Here is a 27,588-nt window from a genome sequence, read left to right on the forward strand (position 1 = left end):
CTATGATGGTCTGAGACAGTATTTAAATTCTATACAGTGGGACCAACTGATGATGTTACCAACAGCAAACTCAAAATGGGAAGCATTCAAGGAACTAATCTTGGAAGCTACCAGCTTTACATACCAACTAAGAAATATTGTTCAAGGTTTAGGCCTAAATGGTTGTCAGATGAACTAATGAGACATGTGGCAGAGAAGAAAAATGCATGGAATACATACAAATTAATGGGTGACATGGAAGCCTGTGATAGATATAAGTTGGTCTGTAACCAAGTCACAAAGGAGATTAGGCAGGCAAAGGCAGACTACGAAAAATCCTTGGCAAAGGATGCAAAGAAAAACAGAAAAGAGTTCTTTACCTATTTAAACTCAAGAAGGAAAGGGATGAATCAGATTGGTCCACTGGATATTGATGGTTCAACAGTTGAAGATCCTGCTCAGGTGGCTAACAATCTAAACGAGTATTTTGCATCTACATTCACGCATGAGGAGTTATTCAGGAAGGAGAATGACGTAGGTAAAGTAAACATTGGCAGTGAGCTAGATGATTTTGTAATAACTGAGAGGAAAGTGGAGGAGAGATTGTTGAGGATAAACATAAAAAAGGCACCTGGGGTGGATGGGATCTATCCAGTTATATTAAAGGAGACAGCAAAGGAAGTAAGCAAACCCCTAGCCATAATTATGAGAGCTTCTTTGGACTCAGGGGAGGTACCCATAGACTGGAGATGTGCAAATGTAACCCCAATTCACAAAGGAGGATCAAAGGCTGACACAAGTAATTATAGACCTGTTAGTTTAACTTCTGTTCCAGGTAAATTAATGGAGGCACTGGTTAAAGAAGCACTGCAGGATCATCTAGACAAGAATTCAGTTATAGCTCAGAAGCAGCATGGTTTTGTTAAGGGCAGGTCTTGCCTGACCAATTTGATTGGATACTATGATGTAGTCACAAAAGAATTGGATGCAGGGAATAACTTTGATATTATATATTTGGATCTTAGAAAAGCTTTTGATACTGTTGCACATGGAAGACTGCTGCACAAATTGGAGCAGTGTGGCATTGGAGACAAATTGCTGCTATGGATAAGGGGATGGTTGAGTGGCAGAAGACAGAGAGTGGTAATCAATGGACACTGCTTAACGTGGACTAATGTTATTAGTGGAGTTCCTCAGGGTTCAGTGTTGGGTCCGTTGTTGTTTTCGGTGTTTATGAATGATATTGATGATGGTATATCAAGTTTAATGTCCAAGTTTGCAGATGATACAAAGGTTGGCAGGGTTGTTAAGGACACTACTGACACTATGCTGCTGCAACAGGATCTGGAAAGGTTGAACAGATGGGCTGAGAGGTGGCACATGAAGTTTAACATTGTCAAATGTAAAAGTACTACATATTGTTGTTGTTGTTCTGGAGGCTTAATGGCACTTAAGCTGCTAAGGCTATAATGTGCCTATTCACTTATTATATTAAAACATGAGTTTTCCCTAAATCAAAAGAAAATCTGAAATCAGAAATAATTGAAAAGCCCAGTTTGCCTGAGAAAGTCAAAAAATTCAGAAATATTTGCCTTATCACCAATGAGATTTTCAAGAGTTATTGGTTTATGGAGATTAACCAGTGAGATCAAGGATGAAGTTCTGGCTTGTTTATAATAGGGGCAGCCAATAAGAATATGTTTTACTGTCAAATTATTAGAACAATGTGTACATTGTGGTGGATCATCTCCTGTGAGTAAATGAAGGTGGGTCAGATGGGTATGTCCTATTCTTGCCCTTGAAAGGACTACTTCTTCTTGTCTCGATGTACGGATACTGGAGTGCCAGATTTTTGGATCATGTTTAAACTGAAAGAGTTTATTATTAGTCTGAGAGTGCCAGAGTGCTGTCCATTGTGATATGCAAGCAGCATGAACTGTTAGTGCATAATCTGATGCTGGAACAGGGATATTGGTTAAATCAAAAGTAGTTGGATTTTTTGCAGCTTTATCGGCCAGTTCATTGCCTAAAATACCAGAATGGGATGGAATCCAGCAAAAAGTGACCAGTTGGTTGCGTTTTTTAATTTTCAGTAATAAGCTTCTGATTTCATTAAGAATAGGGTGGACTTCATCTGAGGAATTACATAACGACATGATTGAGCTAAGGGAATCAGTGTAAATAACTGATTTGAAGGAACTGTCTGAACAGAGATTTTCTAAAGCTAGTTTGATTGCATATAATTCAGCAGAAAATATACTAAATTCTGATGGAAGGGAAACTGATACAGTTGTATTCGGAAACACTGCAGCTGCTCCAACATTTGAATTAGATTTAGAGCCATCTGTATAGATTGGGGAGAAGTCAGTATATCTTTGAGTGTGAACTGCATGAATTTGTTTGACATTTGATGCTTGCAAAGTATTCTTTCTCCATTGACAGAGGTAAGTGTCACAGGTTGGAAGAGGAGGAGGAGTCCATGGTGGCTGAGTACATGTGGCTACTTGTTGTACGGAATGGACGGAAATATTCCAAACTTGCTCCAATTCAAGAAGGCGAAGACCAGCTGGCTTTACTATGCTAGGTTTGTTTCTGTATAAGATTTCAAATGGTGGGTTGAAAAGGTATGACTGAACGGGATGAGAGGCACAACTTTGTATCTTTACAGCATATTTGAGTAACAGTGTTTTCCTGCGTAAAGCTAGTGGGGGCTCGTGAGCATCAATGTAGAGACTATGTGCTGGCGACGTTCTGAATGCACCAATTGCAATTCTCAAAGCACTGTGCTGAATTGGATCAAGCCAGCGTAATACACTCTTTCTGGCAGAATCATAGACAGGAGCACCATAATCGAGACGGGATCTGATTAATGCCCTGTATAAACGAAGAAGCGAGGTACGATCTGCACCCCATGTTTGGGCAGATAAAGCTCTGAGTATGTTTAACTTTTTTAGACATGACGTCCGTACATTTTTAATATGGTCTAGGAAATTTAACTTGTTGTCAAGGATTAATCCAAGAAATCTGATGTTGCTGGTGACTGGGACAACGATGTTAGAAATTTGAAGTTCAGGATCTGGATGGAGTTTGCGTTGTCTACAGAAGTGGATGGCAACTGTTTTCTGCTGCGAGAGCCGATAGCCGTTGAGGCTTGCCCATTGTTGAATTTTATTAAGTGATATCTGAAGCTGTCTTTCAACAGACCTCATGTTTTGAGAATGACAGGAGATGGAAAGGTCATCTGCATAAAGGTAAGTCTCAACTGTATTTGGAAGCTGCTTAGTGATAGAATCTATTCTCAGAGCAAAAAGAGTGGCACTCAGTACTGATCCCTGTGGAACACCTTCTTCCTGGATGAAAGTTGTGGAAAGGGCATGTTGGTATCGAACTTGAAATGATCTAGTATGTAAGAAGTTCTCAATAAATATAGGGAGGTTGCCTCGTAGTCCTAGAAGGTAAAGATCACTAAGTATACCATACCGCCAAGTGGTATCAAAAGCCTTCTCTATGTCTATTGAAACCATTACTAGATGTTCACGTTTGACAGAAGCATTACGGACGGCAAATTCAGCCTTGACCATAAGATCTAGGCATGACCTGTTTTGACGAAAGCCATATTGACTATGGCTCATTAGCTGTTCCGACTCTATGATCCAGACGAGTCTTCTGTGGATAATTTTCTCAAGAATTTTGCTGAGGCAGCTTGAGAGAGATATGGGTCTATAGCTATTCGGGTTGGATGGATCTTTTCCAGGTTTCAGGAATGCCAAAACTGTACAGTGATGCCAAGAAGCTGGAAAAACATTTTCTAAAAATATGCGATTGTAAAAGACCAGGAGGCAGCGCAAAGCTTTGTCATCAAGATGTTGTAGCATGACATAATAAATCCCATCTGGCCCGGCAGCACCATTGCGGGCAGTTTTAATGACATGTAAAAGTTCAGAATATTGCAGAGGTTTGTTATATGGGAGAAGACGGGCAGTTTGAAAATGAATAGCATGCTTTTCTTCAGTGTTTTTAATTCTTTGGAATGAGGTAGGATAGGCTGTTGCTGCTGAAATTTCGGCAAAAGTATTTCCCAAAGCATTAGCTATATCTACTGGATTAGAGAGATCTTTCCCATTCCAAGAGAGGATTGGAGAAGGTATGGTAGGAAACTTACCAGACAGCTGTCTAATTTTTTTCCATATTATTTTGGAATCAGTATTTCTGTGAAAACTAGAGGCAAAACGGATCCAGGATTCTGCTTGCTTTTGTATGAAGCGTGCTTTTGCCCTTAATTTCTTATAGTTAATAAGATTGACTGTGCTCGGACATTGCCGAAACAAATTCCAAGCTTTATTTTTTGCTCTCTTTGCTGTGGTGCATTTGTCATTCCACCAGTAATTATGATGTTTTCGGCCCGGGGGATTTGATAGTGGTATTGTATTTTTAGCCACATTTAGAAGATGCGACGTGATGTAATCTGTGGCATCATCAATATGTTGGAGGCGGATTTTTTCCTCATCAAGGTCGATTGACGATTGAAATTTTGCCCAGTCTGCTCGGACAAATTTCCACTTTCTGCACGGTTGAATTGAAGGAGTCTTTGCTATCAGAAAGTTGCATACTATTGGAAAGTGGTCACTGCCCATGGGATCATTTATTACATTCCACTCTATGGTTGGGACTAGTACTGGTGAACAAATTGTGAGGTCTATTGCTGATGTGTGTCCTGCTGGGAGCTGTACGTGTGTCGGTGCACCAGTATTGAGTATACTGAAATTTAGTGCCTCTAAAAAGCTTTCAATTAGTCGGCCACGTCTATCCAATTTGGGAGAACCCCATAATGGGTGGTGCCCGTTAAAGTCCCCTAATATACAGAGAGGTGGAGGTATCTGTATAAACAGGTCTTCAAGATCTCTTAAAGAGTAAGAACGGTTTGGTGGTAGGTAGATTGAGATAAGTGTTATTGCACTATGGAGAGTTATGCGAACAGCAACAGCTTCTATTTCAGTTTGGATTGGGATATGTCTAGTTGGGATCTTCGAGTTTACTAGGATTGCTACCCCACCATGGGCAGCATTAGCGGTATTTCGATCTCTTCGATAAAGGCAATAGTTCTTTATCGAAGGAGAAATTTGTGAGGTCAGGTAAGTTTCCTGTAGACAGAAGGCAGCTGGAGAATATCAGTTAATTAAGTATTGAATATCGTCAGTGTTGCAACGAAAACCTCTGCAATTCCATTGTAAGATATTGTGGTTCATTTAGGTTTAGTTGAGGATGATTCATCAGACTGTTTTTTGTTTGAGCACTTTTTCCGGTCTTTTTTTGGGAAGCTGGGGCGCCCAGTATCCATAGTGTCATTTGCATGAAGTTCTAGTATGGGTTCCTCAAGATCTGAGTGTACATCTACTTCCATACTATTGGTGGATGATTCAGGTTTCTTGTTGTCTTTGGTAGTTTTTAATTTTTCTTTATCATGCGAGACTGTCCGAGTATCAGTTGGGATGCTGATTGGAGTGTTGGTCGATTCACTGGTTTTAGTTTGATGTGTGTCTTTTCCTGAATTAGATAGTGTATTTTTAACCCAATTAGCCATAGATGTGCTGGGGGGTATTGATACATCTGTTTGTACTGCTGTTGAAATAAAGCTTCGAGTGTGAGACGCATATGAACGACTGGGCATGGTCAACATAACCTGTCTGCGTGCCTCAGGGTATGTGACTTTGTGTTCAATTTTATATTTTTGAATTTTCTTCCCTGTTTTCCACATTTCACAGGATTTTGAAAATGCTGGGTGACTTTCTTTGCAGTTAGGGCAAATGGGACTTGATGCTGAACAGTCTGCTTGTGTATGTTCCTTGGAACCACAAATAGGACAAATAGCTTCTCCTCTGCATGCTTGTTGGGAATGTCCATATTTTTGGCATTTAAAACAACGAATCGGGTTAGGAATATAAGCCCGAATTCGGCAGTTTAAATAGCCAGCTTTTACTGAGGATGGCAAATCTGGGGTACTGAAGGTTAAAATGATTGACCTAGTTGGGACGAGATTTCCATCTTTTTTGGTCATTATGCGTTTGGCGTTGGTTACTTTTTGATTACTCAGTTCTTTAACTAATTCCTCTTCTGATATTGTAAGTAGGTCCCATTCGGTTATAACGCCTTTCGAGGAATTTAAGGTGTTGTGCGGAGTAATAGATACTGGCAGGCCACCGAATGTCGTTGTTTTGAGCAGCCACTCGGAATGTTTGGAGTTGGCTGTTTCAATTAATAGGTCTCCAGATTGCAGTCGTTTAACCATTTTTGGTGTTCCAGCAATCGATTCCAGAAATCTTTGGATCACGAATGGTGATAATTTGCCTACAGGTTGGTTGGAGAGAGAGTGTATCACCAGAAAGTTTGGCATTTCATTGCACTGAACTTCTCTTCGGAGCCTTTTTGCTTGGTTCACGTCTTCATCATTAGGTTTGTCTAGCCTTGAGTTTGAAGGCTCTAGAGGTGGATATTCATTTTTATCCATCGTTGCTCCTTTTAGCCCTGGGGGATAACTTTTCCCCCAGATTACCGGCCCCGCCACGGGGAGGCAGGAGCAGTGCCGCTCGGAGGCCAAGCGGTTGAAGTGTTAGTTGGTTAATAAAACAAGAAATATAGGAAAAAGAAAGGTGTGTTTCCTTTCTGTGTTCTAACTTGTGGTTTTCAAGTATAGAACTAGTTATAAAAGAAAGGCTTTTGCTAGAAACGTAGGAACTTAAAAGGAAATAACTTCAATCACTTTAGAAGAGCGCTCTATATATCACCAGAATATCGCTTGGCCTCGAAATACGCTTGGCACCCGGGGCCGTACTACATATGGGAAACAGTAACCACAGAGCAACGTATCAACTCTGTGGTACTACACTGACAGTGGTGGAGAATGAAAAGGACCTGGGGGTAATTGTGCAGGCAGATATGAAGTTCTCTGAGCAGTGCAGACGAGCTGCAAGAGTAGCTCATGGTGTCTTGTCAATGATATACAGGAATTTTTCTAGCAGGGATAAGGAGGTGATTATTCCCTTGTATAAGGCAATGGTTAGGCCACATCTTGAGTACTGTATACAGGTCTGGAGGCCTCATTTCAAGAAGGATGTAGAGCTGTTGGAATGGGTACAGAGAAGGGCAACAAGATTAGTGAATGGAATAAAGAGTTGCTCTTACGAAGAAAGGCTTAAGTTTTGCAAATTACAGAGTCTGGAGACTAGGCACCGGCGAGGTGATCTGATAGAGGTGTATAAGGCTTTGAATGGTTTGAGCATGCTCAATGCCAATGGGATTCTTCATCTTGCTCAGAATAATCACCTCAGAGGGCATAAATTCAAATTGAGGAAGGACGGATGTCGGATAGATGTGCGGAAATTTGCCTTTGGCCAGCGGGTGGTTGGTTGGTGGAACCGACTTCCATCACTTGTTGTTGAAGTTGATAGCCTAAACAAATTTAAGGCTCAACTGGACAGGTATTTCGAACGAACGGAGGGGTGAAATGAGAGTGGTGTGTTTTTTTTTTTTTTTTTTTTTTGGCTGATGCTGAATAAGCTTGCCTTCTTGTATCATATGCCTCTACTAATGCTAATGCTAATCTTATAACAAATTAAGTTCCAAATTCAATTCATACAAGACAACACACGAGTACGAGACACAAGATCACAACAACATTATATATTTGATCAGATTGCCAAGCATGTTACATAGGCAGTACAACAGCAAAATTCGGGAAACAAAAATTTCCAACACGTATGCATACTACCACTTTAATAGCTTCAAAACTAATTCAGCAAGTACAGAACTAACACAACACGTCCAATCTCAAAATCACAACCCACTCATCGATTCAGCCATCACAGTAGTTAAATTAAATTCCAGCTACAAAATCCTTGAAAACGAAGCCCTCGTCATCGAATGGTTTAAGCACCATACATCACTCAACGTGTTAAACAAAAAGATTCCTGCCAATTTCTCCCCCATTTGGAATTTAGCACGTATTAAGTTTCCATGTGCACTGAAATGCATTTCGGGAACCCAACCCGTATATAACACAAGCGCACTCTCTTTCCCCCCCCAACTATAGCTAATTGAGGACGAATTCCGAAAGTTGCTCGTGCATGGCTATTAGTTTCTATTTTTCTTCATTTAATTTAATTTAATTAGGCAACCATAGAATGGAAGGTGCACTTTCCTTTCTTAGGAAAATTTTTATAGCCCGTAACTTAGTTTTAAACCCATAATCCCTGTAAGTTATTAGAATTCTATAACCACTATGTATGTGGTAAAACTCTCCACCAGCTAAGCAGATTACTATGAGGTGAGTGCTGAAAATTAAGCTAAGCTATATATACGATCTAGTTATTACATTACAGCACATAAGGACGACTTAAAAATCAAGAGACAAATATAATAAATAACAAACAGCTAGTATAATAAATATTAATAAAATAGGTAAAACAAAATACACTTGCTGATAATAAATCAAAAATTGGTAATCAGGGGGGGTACCAGATCATAACACAAGGAAATAATTAATATGCTTACATCATTTATAGATAAAGATCTGGAATACAAGCCAGTCGTAACTGGTAAAACTTGACTTTTTTCACAAATAATGCAAAACAACATACCCTAACAATTACCTCTTCAGTGATGAATGCCTGATGTAAGATTGCCTGAGAGCAAGATGTTTTTAAGGGAGCTGCTCTTTCCACACACACAGTAACTCTACATATATGAATAAATGTTTATACTATAGTAATTTAAATTGCATTTTTTAACACAACTTATAAAAAGTCATTCCAACAATATTCTTAATAAGCAATGGATTATAATTTGTTTCAAAATTAACTCTTTGAAATAGAGAAGAAAAAAATTCTTACATTAAATTAAACATGCATAGTATTAATTTAAGAATGGTGGCATGGAAGAAAACAGAGCCCACCACACTTATTTTTTAAGGAATGTTTTGCTTCCCACATTTTCTATTCCTAAGTTCTTACCCACCATTTTTCCTGTGTATGTAAAGTCATAACCATTTATGAGTTCCCAATTCTCTACACAGATTTTTTTCTTCACATACATAATGCAGCAAGTGGAAAATGAGACTAAATATGATGCTAGGAAAAGATAATGATCCCATGTATGAGTAAAGTAACCTTAGTTTATTCAAAGTAACTTTCTCCCACATCCACACACTGCATGCAATGATCACGAAGCAATTGGAATGATTGGTATACTGTTCAATGTTCTCACCACAATTCTTTGAATGGAGTTAAAATAATAAAAATAACAGTAGTGCCTTAAGCTTCAGGAACAAAAAGAAGTCACATGAGACTAAGGATGGTGAAAATGGTGGGTGCAACACTACACACTTCTTTTGCTAGCCAAAAACTCCCAAAAAATGAGAGCCTAGTGGCCTGGTGCATTGTCGTGCAAGAGGAACCAGCTGCCGACAGATTCTCTGCAACAAACATTTCAAAATGTCCAAATAGTAGACAGCGGTAACACTTTGACCACTAGGTACGCACTCTTTGTGCACAATTTCCTTGCTATTGTAGAAAGTGATGATTTGGATTGGATTGGTTTGGATTTTTGACCTTTCTTGACAAACATTTTTGGCTATGGGAGAGTTTGCCAACACTGTGTCTCTCACCAGTAATAATCAAATCTAGGAAGTTGGGTTTACTTTCAGAGAACTCATTAAAACCACTTTCAAGATGAAAGTGGTTTTAATGAGTTCTCTGCAGTGTTCAACTCGCAACTGACTTTCTGTTAACGAATGTGGAACAAACTATTAACAGACGTTCATTTTCTTCAAATTTTGGTTATAATTTGTCAAATGGTTTCCTTATTAATGCATAGATCTAAAATCATTCAGGGCATTGCACATTGGTCAATGGTAATGATTTCTCGCATCTTTTCAACAAACTCTGCCATTCAAACTGTTTTTGTTGGGCCCAGATGTTTGTCATCTTCTAGTGATAGGCAAAACATTTATATCTATTGAACAACCATGCACAAGACAGACAATTCTCTTCCTACACTTGATTTATCATTTGAAACATTTTCGTGGAAATTTTGCCCAGTCAAACAGAAAATGATGTTTGCTCTTTGTTCCACTTGTCCCTCTTCAACACAGACATAAGAGAGAGACATGCAGCTCAGCTCCCACTACTTTCTGAAATGGCAGCAATTTCCGCTGACCTTGACTAGGGTGCTCAAGAAACAATCAGTCTTTCATGTTTACTTCTAATAGATGGCAGCACCAGCACGTGGCTCACTTTTCAATTTGCCGCATTGTGTATGTTGAGTTTCAGGAAAGAAATTCTCCCATGTCACCAATAAAACTGGTGTAAAATTTCTTTGCAAGTTTTACATAGGTTTCTGTGATCTTAAGCCTCAGTGGAAATCAAGATGAAAGAATAAGAAGAAAGTTTCAGGCTTGGCAGCTTGTACCTGGCTTAGGATCATATGAAGTCCAGAGTCATTAGGATCATATGAAGTCCAGTTGACAAATTCATGCAAAAATCTTTCCACAATCAAAAGCTTCAGAGGGTTTAAAGATTAAGAATACTTGAAACCTTTACCAAAGAGAAACAAGTCAAGATTTGAACTGTGTCCTGGGAGTAAAAAGGCAACAAGGGTGTGAAAGTGCAGCAAAGAAATATGCAAATATCATATTGTCATAAACTACAAAACCTAACCTAAAAATACAAGTAATTACTAATGCTAATTAGCGTAAACATTTTTCTGTGTGTCAAATATGAACTAAATCTCACAACTGCAAGTTATAGTAACACTCGTTATTGTATTTCAGACAGACTACAGTTTGAAATTAAGCATAACTTACATACCAATCCACAGAAAGTGTTTTGCATTCACATGCACTTATGTTTTATTTGTTTTTGAATGTCCGTCAACATTTTGATTCTGTTAATATGTAATTATCTTATGTTGCTAGCATAGAGGTTAGTAACAAGTGCTACTAAGACCAAATTTTATCTATTTGTAGTTCATTTAGAAGGTTGTTGTTGTTGTTGGTGTAGAGGTTTTTCGGTACAGGGGCAACTGTGGCCAAAATGTGCCTATTCAAATATTTGGAATGGTACCGGAGTTTGCCTTATTTGTTATTAGATACATTCATAAAGTCTAGTTTGTTTTGTTTGAGATAAGCGAAAAGCTCATCCAGATTGGCATTGTTTCCCAATAGGTGGGTTAGTGATAAAGGTTCTTGCATTTGTGTCAGGGAAAGGAAGGTAGTATTTCTGATATGGGAGTAATACGAACAATCTAACAGAATATGTCGAACTGTAAGTTGTGATGAACAATGCATGCATACAGGAGGGTCATCGCCCATGAGCAGGAACAAGTGGGTCAGGTGTGTGTGCCCTATGTGCAATCTTGCCAGTATTACTTCTTCATGCCTGTTTTTCCTCAAGCTCGAGCTCCATATTTGTGGTTCTTGTTTAATTTCAAATAATTTATTGTTTGTCTGTGTCTTCCAAATGTTTAACCATTGTTCCCTACAGATACGTCGGATATGTTTTAATAAATCTATATAGGGTACTTGGTAAGATGGAGGTGCGTTGCTCTTTGGGTGTTTAGCTGCCTGGTCTGCTGTTTCGTTACCTGTGATTCCAGCATGCCCTGGAATCCAACAGAAACTTACAGTATGATTCCGATTCCTCAAATGATTTAGACGAGACTGGATTTCTTTTATTATGGGATGTGGGGTTGAGAAATTGTTACTTATTGCGGAAAGCGCACTCATGGAGTCTATATAAATTAAACTATTAGTGTTGAGACAGATATTGATATTGTATATAGCTAGGTGGATTGCATAAAGTTCTGCAGTATAACTGCTACATTCAGTCGGGAGAGATACAGATACTGTAAATGTGGGAAAGACTGCTGCAGCACCTATGGCATCATCTGATTTTAAGCCATCAGTATATATTAAGCAGCTCTGCGCATTGCTAGCGGCATGTGCTTCACGCAATTGCTTGATGTAACAGCTTTCCATGGACTTTTTTTCCCCATTGTTGGAAATAGGTATCACAGTAAGGTGGGTTTGAGGACCAAGATGGATTAGATATTTTGGTTTCTTTGAGCGTGTTTTCAAAATGAACATTCCAGCAATGCATCAAATCTTGTAGTCTAATACCAGTTGGTCTATTTTCAGTGGGTTTATTGTTATAGAATGTTACCCTTTCAGGATTGAAAAGCAGCGGTTGATTCGGATGATCTGGAAGGCTTTTAATCATGGCTGCATAGGTGAGGAGTAACATTTTCCTTCTGAGGTGGAGTGGTGGTTCGTATGCCTCTATATAGAGACTTTGGACCGGAGATGTTCGAAAAGCTCCAAGAGCAGTGCGCAGAGCACTGTGCTGTATTGTATTCAGTCTTGTAAGTACAGTTTTCCTGGCTGAGTCGTATACTATTGAACCATAATCTAGACGAGACCTGATGAGGGAACGATACAAATGCAGGAGAGTGCATCTATCTGCATCCCATGCCATGGCGGAGATGGCTCTGAGTATATTGAGTTTTTTCAAGCAGAGAGTTCTGAGATAAGTTATGTGCATGGCAAAATTGAGTTTAGTATATAATATTAAACCTAAAAAGCGGATATTGCTGGCAAGAGGGATTGGTTGGTTTTTTATTTTAAGTTCAGGCTCTGGATGTAATCTGCGCTTTTCACAGAAATGAACTGCAATTGTCTTTTGTTTTGACAGGCGATAACCATTTTGTACAGTCCATGTCTCTAACTTATTTATGGTAAGTTGTAACTGTCTCTCTATGCTGTTAATGGTTGGTGAATGGCATGATATAGCAATGGTCATGGTATTTAGTCTAATTGCGAAGAGGGTAGGACTAAGTATGGACCCTTGAGGCACCCCTTCTTCTTGAATAAAATATTGTGAAAGTACATTCTGGTGATGAACTTGAAAGGTTCTGCACTTGAGAAAGTTCTGGATGAATTGAGGTATGTGTCCTCTCAACCCTAGGGTATACAGCTCTCGAAGAATGCCATACCTCCATGTGGTATCGAATGCCTTTTCAATATCTAGACTCACCATTACCAGATGTTCATTTTTAACATATGCATTCCGAATGTTAGTTTCGGCTCTTACCATAAGGTCCAAACAGGATCTGTTTTGTCTGAAACCATATTGGTTGATATTTAGTAGCATTTTGCTTTCTAGTATCCATTTTAATCTCCTATGTATCATTTTTTCTAGTGTTTTACTCAAACAGCTGGATAGGGAAATTGGTCGGTACTTTTGTGGAAGCGATTGATCCTTTCCTGGTTTTGGAAAGGCAAGTAATAATCTTAAAGCTGCATTATTTAGGTGTTTAAGCATTATATAATAGATTCCGTCCAGTCCTGCTGAGCTGTTTGCTGATCTGTTCAGAGCTTCTTGGAGTTCAGCTAGGATGAATGGTTGATTATAAGGAAGGGATTGGTTGGTGTTGAAATTTAATTTATATTTTTCTGCACAGGTTTTGATTTTCAGGAAAGGATTGTCATACGCAGAAGCTGATGATATTTGACTGAAGGTCTCTCCAAGGAAATCGCCTATTTCCTTTGGAGAGGACAGTTTCTCGTCCATTCTTAATCAAGATTGGAGCAGAGAAGGGAATGTACTTATTATTTAATTGTTGGATTTTCTTCCATATTAGCCGATTGCTGGTGTCCTTTCGTGATGGTACTGGCAAATGTTATCCACGCTTCTTTTTTGGCTTGTTTCCTGATTTGTCGTGCCCTTGCCTTTTGTTTTTTATATAAAATGAGGTTGGCTGTTGTAGGAAATCTACGAAATAGGTTCCAAGCTTTATTTTTTTCTCGTTTTGCACTCTTAGGCCTCATTCCACCAGTGTTTTGCATGTCTTTTTTGGTTTGCAGAGGATTGAGGAATTGCCTCAGAAGCTGCTGCCAAAATTTGTGCGGTGATGTGTTCTGTGACTTTATCTATTGGTTGGGTTTTAATAAATTGATCATCAAAATTAATACAGAATGAATATTTTGTCCAGTTCGCTTTTGTAAATTTTCATTTTACTCTGTAATCTGGAGAGTGGGATTGTTTTGTTTGAATTTTACATATAATTGGAAAAACGCTGTTGTGTGGATCATATAAGGTTGACCACTCCATACTGGGGAACAGCATGGGAGAACAGATTGACAGATCAATTGCTGAAGAGGAGCCTGTGGGTAGATGGACATTAAGTGTGATGGCCAGTATTTAGCAAGGTTAACTGCTGTTGATTCAGTAATGTCTCTATCATATGTCCTCTTTTATCCATGCTTGAAGATCCCCACAATGGGTGATGCCCTCTGAAATCTCCAAAAAGGCAGAAAGGTTTTGGCAATTGTGCTATAAGATCTAGTTCTTTAAGCATGAAAAGGCTGTTTGGTGGGAGGTATATTGAAACAAGAGTTAGTGTTATTCCAAGCACAATACGCACAGCAACAGCTTCTAAGTCAGTCTGTAGAGAGATAAGTCGAACTGGGATTTTAGAGTTAACTAGTATTGCTACTCCTCCATGTGCGGATTTTGCAGTATTCCTGTCTTTTCTGTACATTGTGAAGTTTCTAATTGAGAGAGTTACCTGTGGTGTTAAATTTGTTTCTTGCAGACAAACTCACTGGATTGTACTTAGTAATCAGGTCATATACATCATCAATATTGGCTCGTATGCCTCTGCAATTCCATTGAAGTATGTGCTGCATTACTTGCTTTTAGGAGTTGTGTTTTGATCTGTCTGTTTTTTTGAAGCAGTTTGTTTATAACGATCTGATTTATTTCTGTCTTTTTTGGGGAAAACCGGTCTCTCTGTATCCATGTGTTCTTCTGCATGAAGTTCTAATATAGTTTCTTCTTGGTCAGTTTTGTTGTCAACATCCATATGTATAGGGAATTGTTTCTTGGTCTGAGCATGATCTGTAGGTACTGTTTTTTCTGCTTTTTTTGTAGTTTCAGGCACGTTAGGAGGAACTGAAATTGGTGTATTAATTGCTTGTTCCAGTTGCTTGTGTTTGGCAGGTTGTGGCTTAGCATTAAGCACGGACCTGGCCCAATCTGCAAAAGAAATGTTTGGAGGGACTGCAATGTCAGTTTGAGTAGCAATAGAATGATTGTGTTGGGTTGCTTGTGCATACGTGCGTTTTGGCATAAACTGCATGATGTGCTTTTTGGCTTCCTGATACGTTACTTTGTTTTCTGTTTTGTATTTTTGTATTTCTTTCCCCACTTTCCACAATTTTTTGAATATGCCGGATGGTTACCTTTACAATTGGGACAGGTGAAGGAGGTTACGGTACAATCAGCTTGAGTGTGTTCTGTTGAACCACAGTTTGGGAAAATCATAGTGCCGGCAAGCTACCTGGGAGTGTCCATATTTCTGGCATTTGTAACACCTGATGGGATTCGGTATATATGGACGTATACGACAATTTAGATACCCTGCTTTAACCATTGTTGGTAAGTTGGGGGTACTAAAGGTCAGTATTATGTTCCTTGTTGGCTTTAATTCTCCATCTTTCCAGATTAATATTCTTTTTGCATGTATTACTTTTTGATCTGTCAATTCTTGTACAATTTCATCCTCTGAGATGTTAATCAAATCCCACTCTGCTATAACTCCTTTTGATGTATTCAGAGTGGCATGAGGCGTTATTTTCACGGGAATTCCACCAAAAGTAGTCAGTTTCAATAAAAATTCAGAGTGTTTTGGCTTCATTGTCTCTACCAGCAGATCTCCAGACTGTAATCGCTTTACCATCTTCGGTGATCCTGCAGCATTTTCCAAGCATTTCTGGATTAGAAATGAGGATAATTTGCTAACAGGAGAATCTGATACAGAATGAATAAGGAGAAAGGCTGGGTGATCTTGTTGACATAGATCTGTTTTTTGTCTTTTATTTTGATAAGTGTCATGATCGGGTTAGTCTTGATCAGTAGGTGATCTCAACTGATCAAGTGAGGGAAAGGTTTCTTTGTCCATTTTATACTCCTTTTGGCCCTGAGGGTTGGATTTCCCACTCAGGTTACCGGCCCCGCCACGGGGAGGCAGGAGTATCATTTAGAAGGATATTGTGGCCAATGTTGAATTATATACTTTAGTATAGACCTCTACAATTTAAGTAGAGAAAGTTCTATATTTGCATCAAATTTTCAACATGGAAGGTGCTCTAATAGAATAAAATAATGGGAACAATTGACCCATAAATGAGAGAGTATAAGTTGAGTGTGGCAAGATATGTCAGGGAGGATGCATTTTCCACAATAGCAAGGAGAGTTTTATGATGTGTGTATGTCCAAGTCTCAGTCTTGCCAATACCACTTCCTGTCATCTATTTTATTGGAAGCTAAAGGGCCACAGCTTTGAATCCTGCTTTAATCTGATAAAGATTTTTTGGCTGGTATCATTCTTGGACAAGTTATCTCAATAAGCTTTGTATGGCCTGAGGTATAACAAAATGCCACTAACTGACTGGGCTCACTAGAGAAGAGAAACTGGGATTGAATGTGTTTCACTGAAAGATGAGAGATATTCTTCTTTATGGCAAAGACAGAGTGATTGTAAATTAGGTTGGGTGAGATTGAAAAATCAACAGTCTGACTGAGCAGTAGCTTTATGGCATATACTTCAGAAAGGAAAGCATTGCATGCAGCAGTAGTGAGATAGTAATAGTAAAGGATGGGAAGCCATTAACAGTACCTACCGGAATGTGTTACTTTTTGATCTGTTAGTATCTCTCTCTTACAGGTATGGAAGTTGAGAATAAAGTAAGTGTGTGATATTGCAAGATATAACCTTCTCCCAGTGGTTAAAATGCTCACCATAAAGAGCAGAAACATACATCCAAGGTGGAATAGGTAAAGATGTGTCCTGGAAAAGTTACCTTACATCAACATTCCAAGTTTGAACAAGTTCTTTAAAGCCAAAGTGAGGAGCTCAATTTTCAAGTGTTTGCTGTAATAGAAGGAATTGCATTGAGTGTTATATAGGTACTCCCAAATTAAAATCCCCCATTATAAGACTCTCTGATTTACTGGCCCACTCTATTTCCCTGTACAATATCTTATTATACTCATCAGAGTCATTAGGCCTATAGCACACTCCTACTCTCAATTTTGATTTCCCTATGCTTATGTCACACCAAACTGACTCGACACTGCCCTATCCATCGATGCTATTAACTAATAGCATAATCCCTCCTCCCTTCCAATCCTGTCTACCCTTTCTGTAGACATTGTAGACACTGTAGACCCTTTGTGAACTGTGGATATATTTGCACATATCCACTCCATGAGGACCTCCCCTGAATCAAAGGATGTTTTCATAATTATGGCTACAGTTTTGCTTAATTCCCTCGCTGTCTCCTTCAATATAACGGGATAGATTCCATCTGCCCCAGGTGCCTTTTTCATGTTTAACTTCAACAATTTTGCCCCCACTTTGCTCTGTTATAACAAAATCATTAAGCTTCCTGTAACAGTTTAGTAAACTTCTGTCCTCCCCTTCCTAACAGAATCATGTGTGAACGTAGATGCTTGTTAGTTTGTTATTTGGTTTTTAGGAGCATTAGCAACTAAGGCCATATTGCTCCGGTAATATGCAGTGGTCATTCCCTGACCTTTCGACATCCTCCGTATTTGGTGGTGACGGGATCGAACCCTGGTCTAATCAAGAAGCGTGTGTTACGCACTGCTGCTCCTTCCCACCTGGCTATGGAGGCGCCTAACGTAGATGCAAAATACTCATTCAGTTTGTCAGCTATCTGAACAGGATTATCAACAGTCGAACCACCACCATCAGGTGGACCAATCTGATTCATCCCCTTCCTAATATAGTTTACACAAGTAAAGAAATATTTGTTATTTTTCTTTGCATCCTTTGCCAAGGATTTCTTGTAATCAGCTTTCCCTTGCCTAACCTCCTTTGTGACTTGCTTACAGACTAGCTTATATCTGCCAGTCTTCTGTGTCACATGATAATTTATATGCGTCGCACGCATTTTTTTCTCTGCCACGGGCCTCATTATTTCATTTGACAACTATTTAGGTCTAAATCTTGAACAATATTTCTTAGTTGGTACGAAAAGCCTAGTAGCTTCCAAGATAATTCCTTGAAGCTTCCCATTTATAATTCACTGTTTATAACATCATCAGTTGATCCCACTGTATAGAATTTAAAAATTGCCTGAGACCGCTGCTGTTGTTTTGGTTTTTAGGAGCATTAGCAACTAAGGCCATATTGCTCTGGGATATGCGGTGGTCATTCCCAGACCTTTCTGCATCTTCTGTATTTGCTGGTGACGGGCTCGAACCCCGGTCTAATCAAGAAGCATGTGATACGCACTACTGCTCCTTCCCACCTGGCTACGGAGGCTGAGGCCGCTGCAGTCACCTTTATGAAAACAAAAACCCTTCAATCTACCCTTAATGGTAGTTATGTCTAAGTAAATCCTACATCAGTACACTGTGATCACTGTCACCTAGTGGTTCCTTTATCTTAAAATTCCTAATGCATGAATCACATAATCATATAATCAAGATCAAGAGTATTATTCCCTCTGGTTGCCCCTGTAGAAAACAATCCTCCAATAAATCCCCAAAAGTCTTGCTAGTGTGCAAGTGACCAATCCACAAGTTCCAGTCAATATCTGGGAAGTTAAAATCCCCCATTATAACAATCTGATTTACTGTCCCATTCTATTTCTCTGCACAATTGTTCATTGTACTCATCAGAGTCATTAGGCCTATGACACACTTCTACTCTCATTTTCCCTTTTCCAGTGTTCATGTCACACCAAACTTACTCAACATTGCACTGTCCACCTATGTCAACTGGATGCACTTGCTTAGATTTTATGTGTTTTTTAACTAACAGCATAACCCCTCCTCACTTCCTACCCTGTCAATCCTTTTTTCTGTACACTATGTACTCACCAAATTCCAATTCTGCACTGCTCATATCAGTGTGACACCATGTCTCCAATATTCCAACAATATCTACCTTTCATGCCTTGATCAGCACTTCAAATTCATCAAATTTATTTACTATACTTCTAGCATTGGTGTACATGCAAGTATACATGCACCCGTTCTTACTCTTTATTACCCTAACACAGCCCATGTATTTACTTGTTCCATGATGACTCCCAGCAGTTGTTGAAATACCCAGAAACTTGCTCTCTAGGCTGCTGCTCATTATAATAGAAGAATTGCAAGAATCGCTTTTGCCTCTGCCTGTGGCTATCCATCTCTGTAGACGCAGTCTCTCCTGTTAGCAAGCACAGACCACGCTGAAAAAAATTCTACCCCATGAGCCTTGCACAATCTCTCCAGGGCCGAATTGACTGACAAGGCTCTAATCATACACTCCCTCCTATCGTGTCTGGGCAAAATTGCATACACTTTCAAATTCAACCCTAACTCATGGCTTTTTTTCAACATTGACCTGTACTTGTTAAGTAATTCCGCCGGTCTCCTACTCTTAATATTATTAGTGCCAACGTGTACAACAATATCACCTTTTGTGCCCTTAAAAGATGATATCTGCTCTACAACGTCATCAACTTTTTCCCCTGGCAGACATACCCTGGTCCTGTTGCACCAATTCTTTTTGCATAATATATTCCCTGTCTCCTTGACAATAGTCACCAACAATAACTAGTTCCTGTGGGACCAGTGCATTCTAACTTGGAGATTATCGCTGTGTTGCCTGCACAGGAGTGAGCTCTGGCATTGATTTGGGCAGCTGAGAGCTTGATGGGCTCCTCATTTAATTTCCTCGAGAGCATCTACACTACATTTCAAACTCTCAGACACCCATCAGAACACTGAGTTGGCGCCTAATTTCCTCACAGTCTGCACCTAGCAACACAAAGCCATTTTCCTTGGCTAGATCATGTCCTGTTCTAGACAGGTCTGCAAACATTTCACACTTCTCACATTTTTAGACTGTGATGCGTTGGAGAATCGCCCCCTTCAGTTCACCCCCAATCCACAGCACTCTGGCTAATCTGCTCTGCTGGTCTAGTCTGGGCCATGATTACATTTAAGTATAATTTAATTATATAATGAAATTAAATTTAATAAGATTAGTAAATTTTACTGATTGATTGATAATACTATACTATACTAAGCTAAGCTAACTGATTTCTAATACAGTGCAACATGTTTCACTATCTAGTGTTATGTTAAACCTTTATGCTGCTTTGTAGTTCGGGATATACATTACGCTATTCCATATTGTATAACAATAGGGACAAGTTATGAACAGTAAAATCTACAGACCAAGTATTAACTTTCAAAATCGCTATCTAAATTCAAAATAAACCAAGGAGCTTGACTAGGACTATAAGCTACTTATAGAAAATAATTTAATTTAATGTAACAATTAAGTCAATAAAATGGCTAAATATAATTAAAAACTTAGCATTCGCCAGAGCTGAAAAATCTTGTCCAATATGTGAATACCCTCATACCCTCATACCCGTTCTCTGGTTTTTTTTTTAGCCTACATTAATAAATATAAGAACAATATGAAACTTCTTTATCCTTGCAATATTATTTGCACTAAATTAAGTTTCAAAATCAACTTAATGCCTTTATCCCTTCCCTATCCTCAATTTAATACCTCTCCCTATACCATGTGCTTGTTACTATTTACTATTTGTTTTAATTCTTCTAATATTCCAACACTAAATTATTTTAATACTTCTAATCTCCACAAAATTCCAACACAAAAAAAAAAAAAAAAATAATAATAATTCTTCTAATCTCCACATAATTCCAACACTAAAATATTTTTCCACATTTACTCAAAAATCTACATATATTTCAAAACCTTTTTCCCACTCTGAAAACACTTAATTATATATTTCTTAACCTTATCCTTATTTTTACCTTAAAAATTTACATTTCATTGACACTGCATTGGGACTACCTTGTCCATACTGTAAAAGAATGTGCTAAAAATTTTTTTTTCATTGTGCTTTTAGGCTTTATTTAACTTTTCTTCTACTGATACGGACATGTATAGAATTGCAGTTCCTGATACATGGCTAGGTGTAGTCCCCTGATGAAATACCTAGCCATGTATCAATATTTACTTCCGCTGACATTAGACTTTGCATTTTTGCCTTCCCTGTATTCGACCTATAACTAAATTTGCCCACCCATTTCTGACGACAGCTTTACCACCTTTATTTAATTTACTTTATTTAATCATTTGGTATTAATAATTTTACTTTACCTCCGAACTGGAAGTTCCTTCACCTACAAATTAGATTTGCAATTCAGTCCTTAATTTCCTTAATTCATCATAAATTTTAGGATAAATATTAACATTCTTTCGCCATTTTCAAATCCATATTACTTCGTTTTTCTACTATTCTTACCCTTGTAGTCCTTGGCACTTTGTGTAATTTTCACCTCCATCTATGCAAACTTTATCAGTCTTATTTATTCTTACACACACACACATATGAGAGAGAGAGAGAGAGAGAGAGAGAGAGAGAGAGAGAGAGAGAGAGAGAGAGAGCTTACTTATCTGTAATCTGCTTGAACAGCTTCACTGCGTGTTTCATATTTTGAACTTTTGTACCTCCAATAGCCATTATGATGTCATTCTGTGGATATATTTTTAAGACTGTTATATAATTTATTTTCTGCATTAAAAAGTAATCATTTACTACTTAAATTTTATAATTTAACTTCAATACTTCTCTGTTATTTATTATTTGAATTAAAGGATAAAAATAACCAACAAGAAACCATCAGCATAAACTTAACTGGTAAACAAGTAGAATTAGCAAAACTAGGTCAATATAATACCAGAATAGCAGGTATCACAGAAACAACAAAAAGTTTCTGTGATACATTGATATTAGCTGTTTTAGAATCAAGCAGGAGAAATAAGGCAAGCTGCAAACAATGATTAAATTAATTTATTCTGAAGTAAGATAAAATGCAAGAAAGGTGTAGTAAAAGCTTTTAAAACTAGCTTGGGATAAAGTTCAACTTACTTGGAGGCAACATCCAATAGAGTTGCACATAAAATTTAAAATGGAAAATTGAGTGGTGAAATTTCTGCATACAGTACAGTTGAAGGCTCAAAAGCAGTATTACTTGGAGCCTTAAATAGCAAGATTGGAACTGAAAATTATATCTACAGAGATATTTTAGAAAAATGTGTGGGGGGGGGAAGAGGGGTAAGATCAGCAAACAGTAATAATTCATGATTTATAACAAAACAACAAAAAAGCAATGATTTTTATGCACAAAGCGAGAGCATTTTGTTTCTGCACATCTGCATATTGTCCATTCATTCTCTGAAATAGCAAATAGCAACAATGATAATACCCACTGCTTCAGCTCCAATATACAATATATGGATAGCATATGTGATATGTATGAAAGAGTAATAATAATTTCTGAATTTCTACAGGTCCAATTTTAATGAAATTTAGGAGATTTTACAAATTGTTCTAAAGGAGCCAAATATAAAATTTCATGAAAATCCATCCACTGAAAGTCAAATTATTACATTCCAACTATGCAATAAATCAAAGTCATTTCAAGGCAATATGGGCCAGCTCTGGTTGTTAACCACCCTTCCTACCTTTAAATCATTAGTAAACTCTGACAACTTCATTTAATATTTCATGACTATCATTAAGGAAAATTAGAAGCAGTTAGACCAGGGAAGCTGTTGCTTCCCTGGTCTAACCTGAACCATGTCCATTTATGACTACCATCTGTTCCACAATTTTTTAGCCGGCCCATTATCCAATGAAAGACCATACCAGCAACCCTATTTGCAAGTTTATATAATAGCCTTTCACATGGAACCACACAAAAGTTTACTGAAGTTAAGACAAATAATGTAGAAGTTATTTCTTGCTTCCAACTGTTTTAAGACTACATTATAATAATTAACTGGACTAATCATGCAAGATTTTCCTTTCATGAAATAGCTGTGATCTACTGATACTATTCTTATCAAAATGGTTTTGTAATCATAACCACAGATCTTATCCACCAGTGAAGTTAAACTCACCAATGTATAGCAGCTGTCAGTCATGCCTTTCATGCCTCCTTTGTGGACTGGGAAGACAATAGCACTTGTTTAGTGCAGTGGGGATGGGGTGATCATCCCACAGTAATGATGATCTCATTAATGTTATTAATGGCTGATTCATTTACATGCAGCCTTTTTAAATCCACACTAGAATTTTAATTTCTTCCAGCTTCAGGAGCTTTTCAGATTCTTTTCTCTGAGGTTAATATATCACTTGAATGGGTTCAGCACGCTGAATTCTGATGGGATCCTTCCACTTGTTCAGATTACGAACCTAAGGGGGCATAAATTCAAATTAAGAAAAGACAGATGTAGATTAGATGTGCAGAAATTTGCCTTTAGCCAGTGGGTGGTTAATTGCTGGAACAAACTTCCATCTGTCGTTGTGGAAGTTGATAGGTTGAATAAATTTAAGGAGGAAATGGACAGGCATTTGGAGGGAATGGTGTGATTTTTTTTTTTTTTTTTGGCTGATGCTGCATAAGCTCATACATTTGCTTTCTTGCATCACATGCCACTACTACTACTACTTATTGTACAGCAATATGGCTCCCTTTCACTCTTTCCCCCATCCACCAAGTTCAAATGATTTTTTAACTGTAAACATTATTTCAAAGAAAGTATTCAATCATCTACCATATCAGCTTTGATCAAATGAGGTCTACCTGACTTGCTATCTCTTATTTTTGAATTAAAAGAAAATTAGAACTCCTTGTTTCCAATCTTAGCTCTCTTTGCTAGTGATTTCTCATACTAAACTTTTACCTGTCTCGCCACCTCATAAATGTGCCTTGCAGTACTTTAACTGTCCCATGCTTTTTATTTTGCTCAATTAGTTAACTAATCTCTCTCTTATCATCCATTTTGACATTTTCCTTTTGTAGAATTTCTCCACTGGAACAAATGCATTAGAGGCTTTCAGGATAACTCCGCTGATTACTTCAAATAATGAACCCATATCCAATAGTGCACAGTATCAATTTTATGATTTTGTGGTCACTACTGCTTCTGTACTTTCAAATTCCGGATGCAGTTTGGATCCTCGGAAAGAACAAGGTCAAAGACTAGTATTATTACTATACCGGCTGGCAAAATAATGCAAGGAAGCAGACTTTTTCTGCAACTGCCAAAAGGAAAGGGAGAAGAAAAATCTCCTCTGTCACTGAAATTCTTAAACCTAAGAACAAAGTCAGTAACTACAGACTGGTTAGTCTGACTTCAGTGGCAGGGAAAATCAGAGGTAATGATTAAGAGTGCAATCCAGGGACATTTAGATATGGCATTCTGAATAACACAGCATGGGGTTAAGTTTAACTTAACTTCATGTTTAACTAACTTAGTAGGCTATTTTGACAGTTACTCAGGAGATGGATTTAGGAAATAACTTTGACATCGTTTAATCAGATTTTAGCAATGCATTTAACTCAGTCCCTCATGAGAGGTTATTATATAAGCTAGAATGTGTTGGGATTACTGGAAAAATTCTAACATGGATTGCTGGGTGGCTGCAAGGAAGAAGGCAGAGGGTTGCGATTAATGGATATTCTTCAGATTGATGTAACGTCAGGAGTAGGGCCCCAAAGATCAGTTCTTGGACAACTGTTGTTTCTAATTTTTCATATACGACATCAAGGAAGGTATAGAAGGAGTGATGTCAAAATTTGTAGATAATGTAAAGATTGGTAGCGTAGTTAATGATCATTACCAAGCAGCAATCCTTCAGGATGACTTGGACAGGCTGCAAGAAAGGTCAGAAAAGTGGCAGCTATGTTTCTTGCATTGATTAGAATACCCCCAATCTGGTTTCCCCTTCTTTGGACCTATTCTAGAATCTCTGCTTCCTTGAAGTGTGTTCAGACCTCCAAGACCTGAACACAATATTCTAAATGTGGCCTGACCATGATTTTATATATAGAGACAATGACATCATATTCTCTGCTTATGAAGGTCCTATATAGGGTGGAATTCAGGCTAATTTAGACAGAAATGGAATTCTGAAAGATATACAGCATGGTTTTGTAAAGGGAAAATCATGTTTAAGAAATCTGTTTAGCTATTTTGACAGGGTCACTCATGAGCTGGATTTAGGGAATAGTTTCAAAATTGTTTATTTAGATTTCAGCAAAGCATTTGACTCAGTCCAACATGAGCAGTTACTTTAAAGCTGGAACAGGTTAGAACCATAGGGAAAATCCTTAGATGGGTAGCAGAGCGTTGTGATAAATGGAAGCAGAGGAATAAATGGAAGCAGGTAGCAGAGGGTTATGATAAATGGTTATTCTTCAGATTGGGTTAATGTAAGGAAGTGGGGTTCCCCAATGATCAGTATTGGAATCAGGGACTGCTCATCCACAGGCACTGCAGCATCCCCAGCTATTTAAATCTAAATATACAGTGAACGGAGTTATATGAAATTTTGTGAAGAACAATGCAACACAATGAATATTTTTATTAACAGGACCCGCATATAATATGCGCATCCTCTATTTCCAGTAATCATTTCAATACTAAATGAATAAAAACACAAAATTGTTTCCAACTTTGAAGTTTAATTAATCGTAGACCTCATTGTGTGCCAGGCAGTGACATATTTTGCATTCCAGTGAATATCTGGTAGTTTGAGTTCGTTGCTATTGGCAACTTGCCAATATAAATTTTTTTTATAGGTGAAACGAATCAAAGTCACTATAAAAATGCGCAGTGCAAATTTCATCATTGATCATGATGGGTGTGTAGCCACAATGTCGGTGTCTTTTTGTTATTCACCCGAATTCCCATTAACTAAATACAAAGTAGCTTTTGACGCTTCTAGCAGTTGGTCGTTGATATATATGACAGCATCATCTATTGGCAGGGGTTTCTATTAATTACTTATCCAGCTTAATTAATTGCATATATTTACTCCAATTAGCTTTTTTAAAATTCCATACTGTTCTGGTCTGTAAGAGTCGATTGTGTCTGTATGGAACATACTATCGGAAAATGATCACTGTGGTAAGGATCATTTAATACGAACCATTCTATACTGGGATAAATTGATGGAGAACATATTGTTAAGTCTATTGCAGAAGTGATACCTGTAGCCAAACTGATAGAAATGTGAGATCTGGTATTCAGTAAATTTAGTTGTTGATCATCTAGGAAAGTTTCGATTAAGCTATCTCTACTGTCCGTGTGAGAAAATCCCAACAGATGATGATGGGCATTCATATCTCCCATAAGGCAATAGGAGGTTGAAGCTGCATAGTAAGATCATTTAATTCTGATTTGGAGAGAGGAATATTTGGTGGAAGATAAATGGATGAGATTGTAATAGAAATTCACAATGGCTATTCTCACTGTTACTGCTTCTAAGTTGGTTTTTAATGTTGTTTGCTTAGCTGGTATATTAGTATTCACCAAAATCTGGAAAAGTGTATAATTTTGAAATGTGGGTGAAGATTGAGGTGTTAGATGGGTCTCCTGAAGGCAATGCAGACTGGTTTATACTGTTGAATAATATCTTTTATCTCATCCAATTTTCCACGTAAACCATAACAGTTCCACTGTATAATAATATACTGCATTATTTAGGTCTCAAAACTATTTGTTGAATCTGACTGCACTTTTGAGTTTTTTGTTTATCATATTTGGGTCTGTCTTTCTTCAGAAAATTAGGACAAGGTGTATCAATATCTTCTGCAGGGTATATAGTTCTAGTACGTTCTCTGTCTGTTCATCAGAATCCATTTCGTCTATGTTTGTTTGTTTCTGTTCACACGGTTTACTAGATGCTGTTTGCTTTGTTTTTGAAGATGTTACTTCTGATTTCTGCTTTCCAGGCATGGAAGTATCCTGCTCTTTAGCACTGGATATTTCTTGTGAAGTTGTTTTTGTCATTAATATTACTTTACTCCAGTCTATAATTTGATTTAGAGGTATTACCACCTCCGTTTGAGTGGCTATGGTTTGCTGTCGTTTCACTGCTGAAGCATAGGAACGCGGAGGTTTGTTTGCAAGTATCTGTTTTCTCGCTTCTGGATAAGACACTTTATTTTCTACTTTGTATTTGTTTTCCCAATATCCACATTTCGCATGTCTTCGAAAAAGCAGGTTGATTTCCGTGACAGTTTGGTGTAGAGGAGGTGCAGTTTGCTTGATTGTGTTCTTTCGATCTGCAGAGCAGACAGATGGGATCACTGTGACATGTTGCCCGAGAGTATCTGTATTGCTGACAGTTGCAGCGCCTTATTGTATTCGGTATATATGGTCAGATTTTTGCAATTTAATTATCCTGCTTTAACTGGGTGGGGAAGAGAAGGATTGTTCAAGGTGAGAATAACTGATCGGGTTGCAGTAAGAATGCTATCTTTCTTCATCATTATCCTCCTAACATGTATCACTTGTGATTCTGTTAGCTCGCGCAGTAACTCTTCCTCTGAAACAGTCAAAAGGTCCCATTCGGTAATAACACCTTTCGATGTATTCAGGGAATTATGTGAGGGAATTTCAACTGGCAGTTCTGCAAGT

The 27,588-nt window shown here is 38.0% G+C and overlaps 1 protein-coding gene across 1 annotated transcript in view; it reads right to left on the reverse strand.

Annotated features, from left to right (window-relative positions):
- LOC150090913 (PDZ domain-containing protein 8-like) overlaps positions 1-27,588 on the reverse strand; it is a 218,063-nt gene that overhangs the window by 154,666 nt on the left and 35,809 nt on the right. Inside the window, exons 4-5 of the mRNA XM_090377161.1 lie at positions 21,546-21,628; positions 8,613-8,709 (exon numbers count right to left, since the gene is read on the reverse strand). Of these exons, the coding sequence (XP_090233287.1) occupies positions 8,613-8,709; positions 21,546-21,628 (180 nt within the window). The remainder of the gene's footprint in view (positions 1-8,612; positions 8,710-21,545; positions 21,629-27,588) is intronic.

Source organism: Mastigoproctus giganteus, chromosome 1 (assembly GCF_048544385.1).
Source record: "Mastigoproctus giganteus isolate SK-2022 chromosome 1, ASM4854438v1, whole genome shotgun sequence".
Classification (NCBI taxonomy): Eukaryota; Metazoa; Arthropoda; class Arachnida; order Uropygi; family Thelyphonidae; genus Mastigoproctus; species Mastigoproctus giganteus.